Source organism: Vulpes vulpes, chromosome 5, assembly GCF_048418805.1.
Source record: "Vulpes vulpes isolate BD-2025 chromosome 5, VulVul3, whole genome shotgun sequence".
NCBI lineage: Eukaryota > Metazoa > Chordata > Mammalia > Carnivora > Canidae > Vulpes > Vulpes vulpes.
The window spans coordinates 69,647,751-69,658,350 of record NC_132784.1 but is presented as its reverse complement, the minus strand read 5'-3'; the positions used below and the strand labels follow the sequence as shown (position 1 = coordinate 69,658,350).

General features: G+C 66.2%; 1 protein-coding gene across 2 annotated transcripts; it reads right to left on the bottom strand.

Annotated features, from left to right (window-relative positions):
* Nucleotides 1-927: 927 nt before the first annotated feature.
* On the bottom strand, nucleotides 928-3,424 carry CDKN1C (cyclin dependent kinase inhibitor 1C). Of its 2 annotated transcripts, none has more exons than XM_072758718.1 (4): nucleotides 3,247-3,424; nucleotides 2,376-3,041; nucleotides 1,732-1,866; nucleotides 928-1,637 (listed from the first exon to the last, which is right to left on the bottom strand). In XM_072758718.1, the coding sequence occupies exons 2-3, from the start codon at nucleotides 3,034-3,036 to the stop codon at nucleotides 1,733-1,735; spliced, it is 795 nt and encodes a 264-aa protein (XP_072614819.1). In that variant the 5' UTR covers nucleotides 3,037-3,041; nucleotides 3,247-3,424; the 3' UTR covers nucleotides 928-1,637; nucleotide 1,732. The 2 variants fall into 2 exon arrangements, with proteins under 2 accessions (XP_072614819.1, XP_072614818.1); XM_072758717.1 differs by having other exon boundaries at nucleotides 2,376-3,046; nucleotides 3,247-3,422.
* Nucleotides 3,425-10,600: the final 7,176 nt, after the last annotated feature.

Sequence of the window (10,600 nt, the reverse complement as noted above, 5' to 3'; positions counted from 1 at the left end):
GGTTAACTTAAATGCACCACCAGTTCCCCGCTTCTCCTGGCCCAAGGCAGCCGCACGAATCCGGCTAGCCCGTCAGTTTGTGCTACTTCACGTCATCCTTTCCATTGTAAGCCATAATTTTCAGAGGTTTATAGGTCAGCTATAAAAAAATAAAATAAAATAAGCCTCCTCTTTTCGACTGAAAGGGAGTACTTTGAAAGCCAAAGGCCGGTGGGTGCACGCGGGTGGATGCGACCTCGAGTTCCTCCACCGGGGCGGCGGCGGCGGATGCGACAGGAGCCCACCCCTCCCCACCTGGCCCCTGGCGCCTCCCTTCCCCCCCTTCCCCCCTCGCAGGCCTTTGGGCTGCCCCTCCCCCCACCGTGGGCGCGAACAGGCCAGGAACCCCTGAAGGGGGGGGGGGTGTCTTCTGGTCCCACCCTGGTGGACCCAAGCCCACGAAGCTGGGGACCTTGGAGCCCTTGGGGCCCGAAGAATTGAAAGCTCTGGTCCCCAGGCGCCGGCGCCGCAGTAGTCAGCAAGGGGGATGGGCGTTGGCCCATCAGACCTCACCCCCACCCCGCAAGTGCCCACCTGAGCCCCATGCGGGCTCAGCCCGGGGCGGCTGGAGTGTGGGTAGCTTCCCTGCAGCCGGGGGAAGCCGTGAGCGGACCCCCAAGTCTCGACGCACAGCGCCCCGCCCCCCGCACGAGAGGGGGCGGAGGGGGCGGGGGAGGGCTGGCAGAGCGAGGGCGGGGCCGCTCATCCCTAAGTTAGGGGCCTGCAGCAGGTGGTGGGAGGCCTGCCCTATCGGGAGAAAGTCCCTGTGGCTTTGGGGCCGATGGCCTAGCAAGTGTTTGGGCTACCCCCTGTGTCCGCTGTCCTATCTCCCTAACTTCTGGGGGAGCCAGAGAAGGGAGCTGGAGGCAGTTCAAGCACACACGGAGCTGACTTGCAGCGTTTTTCGGCCTCTTTATTTAGAACCCGGCGGACGAGGGGCCGGGGCAGTGGTGCAGACGGCTCAGGAACCATTTTTAACAGATTTGTCTTCAAGTTTAAAATAATCATAATAATAAAAAGAGACAGCGAAAGCGCGAAGAGAACTAGCTAGATGGGCTTGTACGGCAGCTACAGCTTGTGAGCGACCCCCTCCCCCCAGAGTCCGCTATAAAAATAAATTTACATTTGTCGATAACCAGATGCGGTGACGTGCCTTTGGCATAACCAATAACCGAGCTATCGCGTGGCAGAGCGGCCCACGCCTCGACATAAATAGAAAATATAAGTTAGTATAACTTTAAAAACTTTTTGTACAAATATACATGTTTTTTTTTCTTTTTTCCTTTTTTTTTCTTTTTTCATTTTTTTTTTTTTTTTTGCACTGAGTTTCAGCAGAGATTAAACATTTTATATAAATGACTCTTAAAGCTTTACACCTTGGGACCAGTGTACTCCTCGTGCAGAATACATTTAGATATAAAAGACGTTATTAATACATTGCACAGTTTTTTTTTTTTTTAAATTTTAAACACGAAACCGAACGCTGCTCGGTGGCAGCTGCCGCCGGTTGCTGCTACATGGACGGTCCCAGCCGAGGCCCCGCGCTCCTGTCCTGTCCGCTGCCCAGCGGGCTCCCTCAGGGCTCTCTGCGCGCGAGGCTGCGGGAGAGAGGCGCGGTGAGCACGGCGGACCCCGGCCCGGGCCCCGCGGGGCCAGCCCTCCCCGCCCGGCCGCGCGCGCGGCCCTACCCACCTCATCGCAGCCGCTTGCGCGGGGTCTGCTCCGCCGAGCCCACGGCCGGGGCGGCGCCAGGCGCGGCGCATCCCGCGGGCACCTCGTTGGACGCCTTGGCCTCGGGCGCGGGTCTCTTGCGCTTGGCGAAGAAATCTGCGGGCGACAGCGCGCGCGGCGGCTCAGGGCGGGGGCGCCGGGGGCGGGGGCCGGGGTGGGGGCGCCGTCCCGCCCGCGCCGAGGTCCGCGGCGGGTCAGCTTTGTTTACGTCGCCCGCGCAATGTGCTGTGTAAGCATTTCTCCCGGTCCCGCGGCCAAGCCCCCCGGGGCTGCCGCCGCGCTTAACCCCCTCGGCGCCGCGCCCGCCGCGCCCGCCGCGCCCGGGGCGCGGTTCCCTCGGCCCGAGCGCGGGTCGCGCGCCCGGGGGCCCCGAGCCCGCGCTCCCCGGCCCGCCCGCGCCCGCCGCGCCGCGCCCCTCCGCAGCGCAGCCGCGGGGCGGGCCGGGGTGCGGTGCGGGTGCGGGCGCGGCCGCGCCCTGCGCGCCGCTGGCCCTTTAATGCCACGGGAGGAGGCGGGGACCGAGGGAGGCCCCCGAGGCCGGGGAGCCCGGCCGGCCGGACAAAGCAGGGCCGGGCCGGGCCGGGGCGGGGCCGCGCGGGACTCACCGGAGATGAGAGGCCCGGGCAGCTTCTTGATCGCGGCGCCTCCCGCGGCGGCGGTGGTGGCGGCGGCGGCGGCGGGGGCGGCGGCGGCGGCGTTGGCGGCGGGGGCGGCGGCCCCGGGGGCGGCGGCGGTGCCCGGCGCGGGGCGCCCCGCAATCCCTGAGTGCAGCGGCTCGGCCAGCGGCTCCTGGCTGCGCGGCGGCGGCGGCGGCACCGCCTCCTGCTCGTCGCTCTCCGGCGGCGGCGCGGCAGGGGCCGGGGCGGGGGCCACCGCCGGGCCGCCCGACGGCGGCGCCGGCGCCTCCCCGAGGCCGTCGAGGGGCTCCTCGGCGGGCGGCGCGGGGGGCGGGCTATCGCCTGCGCCCTCCGGGCGGGGCCGGGGCGCCAGGAGCAGGCGGCAGCGCCCCACCTGCACCGTCTCGCGGTAGAAGGCGGGCACGGAGTCGCTGTCCACCTCGGTCCACTGCAGGCGCCCGGGGCCCCGCAGCGGCACGTCCTGCTGGAAGTTGTAATCCCAGCGGCGCTGGTCCTCGGCGCTCAGCTCGGCCAGGCGGATCTGCAGCTCGCGGCTCAGCTCCTCGTGGTCCACCGGCCCGAAGAGGCTGCGGCAGGCGCTGGTGCGCGCGAACAGGGGGAAGGTGCGGCGGGCGACAAGGCGCTCCATCGCCACTGCGCTGCGGAGACACACGTCGAACCTGGCCCGGGGCGGCGCGGGCCCGGGCCGCGGGAGAGGAGAGGAGAGGAAGAGGAGGAGGAGGAGGAGGAGGAGGAGGAGGAGAGGAGAGGAGGGCGGAGGCCGGGCGCAAGGGAGACCCCGCGCAGTCCGAGTCCGCATTGGCAAAGGGACGCGGCGGGAGGGCGGCGCGGCGGCTACCTGGCTGTCGGGCCCGGGCTGCTCCTGCGTCTCGCTCGCGGTGTCGTCCGGCCGGCGGCCGCGCCCCCTCGGTGCCTGTCCTCGCCCGCTCGGCTCGCTGGGGCCCGGCTGGCACCTACCGAGCGCAGAGCACTTGGCCTGTGGAACGCCCAGCCCTCGCGCGCCCCTTTATACGCGAGGGTCCCCCCCGCCCCCCGCCGGGGCCCCGCCGAATTAGCATATGTAGTATTTTCAGTTTCAACAACACCGCGGCGATTGGCCGCGGCCGCTGTGCCCCCGCCCCGCTGGCGGCCCGGCCCCCGCGCGCCGCCCATTGGCAGCGCGCACACACCCTCCGGGGGCGGGGCGGGGCGCGCGGGCCGATTGGCGGGGCGCGGGGCAGTGAGCGGGGCGGGGCCCGAGTTAAAGGGCGCTGCGGGCGGTAACGTGACACCGCGGCGCCCCGCCCCCTCGCCCCATCCCCCCCCTTCCCGCCCCCCTCCGGCTCCTTTGTCTGCTGGCGGGGGCTGCGAGGCGGCGGCGGCGGCGGCGGAGCGGGCGCCCCCTCGGCCGGCGCGCCCTCCCCGGCGCGGCGGGGCCCGGCGTCCGGCCAGCTCCGACTCGCCCCCCGGGGGCGCCCGCCCCGCCGCCCGCGCTCCCCATTGGGCCTCCAGCGCCAGCTGACGGGCCTTGAACCCGCCGCGGGCATCTCGTCCCCAGCGGGAGCGAGATGGGGTCTTCGGCTGCCCCCGCGCGGCCTGCCTGCGGCGCCCGGGGCTGGAGTCGCCGGCGGGGTTCCGCGCACCTGGAGCCCTAACACACCTGCTGGCCCTAAGGCCCTCGAACCGCTCTCTCCCCCAAAGGGCCAAGTCTCAGACACCTTGGAGTGCGGGCCCTCAGTCCCTGGAGTCCTAGGGTCTTGGGGCCTGCCCAGCCCTGCCCGGTGGACGGGCACCCACCCCGGGCTATGTCCACCACCTCAGGGACCGGGTGCGAGACACCTCCCCCGCCTCCGCTTGGCCACTCCACGCTTCGGCCACACAATGCCAGAGGTCGGACTACTCACACCAGCCGGAGGCTGTTGTTCTGGATGGGGTACTGGACAGGGCACTAGAGGCTTCTCCAGCCACGGTGGGCCTGGCTCTGCCTAGCCTAGGGCCTTGACTGGGTATCCTGGTCCTCTGGGGACGCCCAGGTGGGAGGTAGGGGTGAGCGGTGGGCAGCCCTGCTCTAGCTGCTGCTGTAGGAGCTGTACCTGTCTCACCATCCTGGAAGGCTAGCACCCCCTCACTGTGACTAATCAGTATCGTTGGGAGAGAATGACGGGGCACGTGAGCCACGGGGCCCTACTCCGGCTGCCAGGGGAAGGGGGAGGGGAAGGACTGGCCAGGACCCAGACCCCTTCCCCCAACACGCGGGGCCTTGCTACAGCCCCAGGTCCTCCTCGGTGGCTCTCATCCCCACTGAGCCAGGTCATGGGAGATGGTAACTCTCTGCAGCTTTCCCTTTGGCCCAGCCTTTTGTGGGGCAGGGAGCCTAGGAAATGCCTCCAACTCCTCACCCCCCCCTGCCCCCCCCCACAAGCTAAGAGCAGCCCTGGAGGCCTGGGGGGTGGGCAGGGTCAGGCACCTGCTGGACAGTCCAGCAGAGTCCTGAGCTGTTAGCCTCTGCCCCTGATGAGCCCATGAGCCGAGTAAGAGAAATAAGTCTGACCCGACCCCAACCAGACTGCCTCCCCCACGGGGTCAGGTGGGTTCCAGGACTTCTTAGGGATGGGATGCTGTGAAAGTGTGCAAATGTGTCCTGGAGGAGGTATCCTGGGTGTGGGTGTGCCGAAGGTTGAAGTGAGGGGATGAGACAAACAGGAGTGGGCACTGGCATGGCAGGACAGGGGGACAGGGCAGGGTGCTGGGCTCTTGATGACAGGACCACAGGCAATGGCTCACGGTTGGTTTTTATTCTGTTCTGTGCACTGGATTCCAAAGTTGCCACAGGGGTAGATGCTACAATTTTGTATCTTCAGGAGCTTAAAGAGGAGCTGATGAAGGTCCCCCAAGCTCTGTGGACTCCTTACACCAGGCTGCTGTCACCCGGCCTGGGGCTGGAAGGAGGCAGGGCCTGGCTATGCCAGCCTCCCCAGTGCCCTAGCCCAGTGGTAACCACAAAATGTGGAACCAAGTGGCCCCCAGGATTTCGCGAGAGGTCTGGATACCCTGGCTCCAGCTGCCCGGGAGGGCAGGCTGGGGAAGCAGCCCACCCGCAGCCCAGATTCAGCGTCCAGGCCGGCTCCCTTCCTAGAAGAAGGAAGCCACCCCACTCCCAGCCCCCGCTCCAGACACTCAGGGGAGCCCGAGCTCTCCTCCCGAGCAGGGACTGGTGCTATGAACACCTGTCTGCCCTCAGCTCCCTAAGGGAGCTTAGTAAATGAGCAGGAGCTGACCCCGCCCTCCCCAAGCACTGTCCAGGACGCAGGTGGGCTTAGAGGGCCATTGCCACTGCCTTTGGTGCCTGCCGTGACACCTCCGTGGGTGCTGGCCGAGTTTAGACAGGAGGGTCCCAGCACCCCTTCCCACCCCCACAGTGACAAAACTAACAGCGTGTGGCATTGAGTTCTGCCTCCAAGGCCTGGGAGTGGCAGACCCACACACCTCATGTCACACAGTGTGGCAATAGTGGCTGCTATGAGCTGGGACCAAGGATGGCTCTCCTGAATCCCCTTGCTGGGCCTCACCTGTTGTGCAGAGAAAGGAGGGAGCACAGTGGGGAGGGAGCACTGACTCGCCATCATCCTCTTGATGCCTGGCTCTCTCTTTGCTTTCCCTCTAGGCTTTCTGCTCTGATTTCTCCAAAGGCCATGGGCACACCTCCCCTCTTGGCCTCGTTAGGGCCAGGAGGTGACCTATTCTGAGTTTGCGCCCCTGAATCTGGTTACGGATGGTACCCACCGGCTTACTGAGTGGCTGGTCCCGAGCCGGGAATGGGTCTGGAGGAGGACAGCCGAGGAGCTGGGGGCCGGGAGTCTGAGAGAAGGCCCAGGGCTCCACCCCAGGGGCCCCCGAAGCAAGTGAACATCTGTCTGAGTACAGTAACCAAGCTCTACTTGTGTAATTAAAAATATATCCGAAGGAAAAAAGGAAACAAAAGGCATGAAGTTTGTACCCTGTGTTGCTGCAAACGGTAGAACCTGAGATGGGGTGCTGGCCCCTGGGGACCAGCCAGGACAGGCTCCCGGGATGCCCCGGCACCCCACATCCTGCCTGCGTGGGAGTGGGGGAGCCCGCATGCAGGGTGAGGGGGTCAGAAACACTGGGCCCCCTGCTGGCTTCTCCAGTGTGCATCTCTGCCCTTCCTACCCCCATCCAGCAGAGGAGCAACCCAGTAAAGGCACTGTGTTCCCCAAACCATTTCCTCTTCCTCTGAACGAACAGAACAAGACCACATTCCCAGCCCCTCCGCTGCTGGGGGGCCACGGACACAAGCAAAAACACGCTGCACCCTTTCCAGGCTGGGGCCCAGCAAACCAGCCAAGCTATCCTTCTCCCTCTCATCCCTGCCCTGCCAGCTAGATGGAGGGGTGGGCAGGGGTCCAGGGAGGGACTCCTGGGGACAGCAGAAGCTGTGAATGACCACAGGGAGCTGAGCCAGCAGCCCCACCAGCTCCCTCTGCACACCCTCCTGACAGAGGGGAGTGAGAAAGAAACGTTTATTGCATTTGAAGCCACCAGCCCTCAGGAGTCGTCTGTTACCGCAGCCACCCAACTCCCCCGTGTGGCACGGGTCTGCTTGGGGTGTCGTTTTCTGGATGAGGAGACAGGCCTGGGCAGATTGAAGAAGTTGGTGCAGCTCCAGTGGTTAAGGCAGCTAACCCCCTAACCCAAGCCCTGGCGGGGCCGCTGCTCCTCACAGACTGCCCCCACCCCCAGTGCTGAGGGAGTGGGCCCCTTCTGTACTCCAGGAAACTGAGGCACAGGGAGGTTGGGGGGGGGACACTCTTGCCCCAGCGAGTGGCAGAGCTGGGTGGGCCAGAAAACGTCCTCGGCCACGTGCCACTGCCTGGTGGCTGACTTCCCCACCGGGTATCCCCAGAGCTCCCTCCTCCTGGGGAGCCACATGGAGCTGCTTCTGGAAGCCCAGAAGGGCAGTCTTCGTACTGGGGCCCGCCCCCCGCGTGCTCCCCGGGACCCTCCGAGGGGTGTCTGCCTGCAGCCCTCTGGGACTGTTTGCCAGGTGGTGTCCCTCCACCCCCAGGAGTGCAGAGGGAGGTTACCCATGCTGACAGCACCAGCTACCCTGAGCCCCCCCTGCACCGGGGCTCAGCTCCTTGCCTCACTTAATCCTTCCAAGAACCCGTACAGGGAGGTGTTCTGATGCCTGTTTAGCAAGGGAGGAACCAGAGGCTCAGAGAGGTCGAGCAACCACTCAGCGCTGAGTGGCAGCAGATCCGGTGCCTTTCCCTGGCCCTGAGCGCCTCTCTGAGCATGAAAGCTGGAGAGGAAAGAAAGCAAGAGTCCCCCAAGGGGGGAGCGAGCCGGAGCTGGGCATCCGTGGGGGCTGTGGCCCTGGCCTGGGAGGTGCCTCCCATCGGGGAGCTGTTGCCCAGCCCAGGCTGCCCCGTCCTATGTAGCTCTTGGCCTGTCCACTGCATATCCCACCCCCTGGCCGTGGGCAGGGCCAGCCCCGGGGGGCCCCAAGCCGCAGCACCCAGCAGTGGCCCTGGACAGGTCCAGCCAGACCCCTCGGGGAGGCTGCTGCCCCTCGGAGCGTCACCTTCTCCTCCGTAAGATGAGGCCTGGAGGCCCCGAGGAGTGTGGAGAGTTAGAGATTAACTAGCCAGCCTCCAGCGACAAGCAGCCAGCCCAGCTTGGAGCTGGGGCTGGCGGGGAGGGGGGTTTTCCTAGCACACTTGGCCCAGGGCCCAGCGCCGGCGCAGCAGCAGCAGCAGCAGCAGCAGCAGCAGCAGCAGCGAGAACCTTCCTCCCCGCACTGACTTCCCGCGCTCCTCTCGCCCCGCCCCCAGCCCCCCCAGGACGGGCTGTTCTCGGGGCGGCTGCCAGGCACGTCCTCCGCAGGTGCCGGCCTCCCTCCGGTGACGCGTCCACAGGCCTCACGACGGGAATCCAAAGCTCGGATTACAGGGGCTGCCTTGTGCTCTGGTCCGGGCGGGCCGGGGGTCCTCACTCCCCGGGAATTAGCAGGAGGGGCCGGGCAGGCCCTGGGGGAGGCGCAGAGGGAGCAGGGAACAGCCCCGGACGTGCGGGCTCCGCTGCCCAGTCCCCCAGAACAGGCGGGGGGGCCCCTTCCCCTCTGAGTCTCCAGCAGGAGGACCACCTCCTCCCAGCTTGTCCAGGACTGTTCTGGTTTCAGCACTGACCATCCCAGGAGGCCCGTGACCACTGGTTATCCTAAGCTGCAGACAGACCCTCCCAGGCTCTCCGGGGAGGGGGCAGGTATGCAGGAGGCTCTTAGGACACTTTGGCCAGCTCGGAGCCCCACCGGGCTTCCCTCCTCTGCACCACAGAACACACACTGGGCAGGTCCCCGCAGCTCAGAGGCTCACCCTGCCAAGGAAAGAGCTGGGGAAATGAATGTGGGTGAGTGGATGCCCCTTCCTGGGTCTCATTCCACCGTGCCCCTGACTTCCTGCCCGGTCTCCTTGAGCTAGGGGGACCCCTGTGAGTCAGCCTCTCCTGTCCACAGGGGACACAGGGGATCCCAGCTCCCACCCTGCTTCCAACACACCCACACGGCGTTCAGAGAAGCTGGAGAGCCAGAGAGGAGACGAGAAGGCCTCCATCTGTACCCCCACCCCTCGTGGGTTCAGAGCCCTGGCCCTGCAGTTATGAGGAACAGGAGCTGGGAGCCCACATGCCCATCAGGCCCCGGGGCGGGGTCTCCCTGGGGCTGTGCTGGACTGGGCAGTATGGGAGCTCCTTGCTCCCGCCACAGCCCTGAGCAGGCCCCAGAGCAAGTTGGCCACCACGGCCAGGGAAGGAGAGCCTTCCCCACTTCGTTCATTCCCCTTGGGTTCCCATTGCCCTTCCCCCAGCAGGGTTTCAAAGGTGCACCGTGGTTGGTGGGGACGGAGGCCAGGAAGTAGAAGCAGAGTCCTGGCCTGTCCTCCTGATGCCCTGCAGGCCACACAGAGTAGGGGCTCAGCGGAAGAGGTGCCTGTCCCCTCCCTCCCTCGATGGCCCTGGCAGGGTCTGAGGGGCTGCTGAAGCCTCCCTCCGAGGTGACCGCCCCTGAGCCCCGAGGGCATCCAGCCTCAGGCCCTGAGGCCTAAAGCTGGACGCCTGCTGCCCCCTGGTGTCCGTGACTGGCACTGCAGCCAGGCGCCCGCCCACCTGCCCGCAGGCAGGGAACCGGGAGAGCCCGGGGAGACCCCGGGTCACCCGGAGCAGCCCTCAGCACCCCCATTCATCCCTCACTTGGTGGGGAATTTGGGCAAGGGCCTTGCTCTCTGGGACCGTAAGTCTCCTCGAGTTTAAATGAGGAGGGGCTACCCAAGGTGGCCGGTCAAGGCTGTGCTGGGGGAAAGCCCCGTTTTCAAAAAAAAAAAACCCTCTCCCCTCGGTGTTTGGGGAGGCTGTCACTCACACTTCTCTGGGAAAGAACACACGACTTTCCTCTTCTCTGGTGAGCAGGGGTCAGGGGGCCAGGGGCCCAGGAGCAGGGAGAGGAGGGGAGTGTCCACCAGGTAAAGACCCACAGTAAGGGCTGGCCCCTCTGGGCCCCTTCCCTTTCTTCCTCAGCCCCAGCCCCTCTTCCCCTTCCTGCGCTGTCCCCCCCCGCCCCCCGCCATCGCCCTCTGTCTGCTGTCCCTCCATCAGTGCTGCTGGCCAAGGCCCCGGGCGGTGGAGAGCCCTGAGGCTGCCTGGGCCTCCTCGTTAGGCCTGCCCTTGCCTTTGGGCCCAGACGGCTGCCGGCTGACACTCAAGCATAGCACCGTCCATCGGTCACAAGAACAACCCGGCTCCAGCTGCTTCTCACAATGGTGCCCACCGAAGTGGTCACCCGAAGTCCAGCTCTGGGCATGGAGCCTGGCCCCTGCTGGGGGAGCAGCATACAGGAAAGCAGGCCTGATGAGAAGTGTGTGCCCCAGAGTCCCCCAGCTTCCCTCCACAGATGAACCTGAAGGAAACCCCGTGGCCAGGAGGGAGGGCCTGGGTCTGCCTCCCAGCTGCCCACGGCCAGGTACAAAGCCTGATCTAGGATGGTGGGAAGCAGGAGTACAGCAGGAGCCCCCATCAGAGCCCACCCGAGGACTGGGATGAAGAGGGGAATCTGGGAAGGGCAGGGGTCCCAGGCAGAGAGGTGGCCAAGCCCAGCATGGCTGGTCCCAAGTAACCCCAGAATGAGCCAGATGGCCAGGGCT

Excerpts from the sequence above, each read along its gene's own strand:
- CDKN1C (XM_072758718.1), bottom strand. The coding sequence starts at position 3,036 with ATGGAGCGCCTTGTCGCCCGCCGCACCTTCCCCCTGTTCGCGCGCACC. Across the intron at positions 1,867-2,375 it reads GCCCGGGCCTCTCATCTCCG|ATTTCTTCGCCAAGCGCAAG; the intron begins GTGAGTCCCGCG and ends TGTCGCCCGCAG.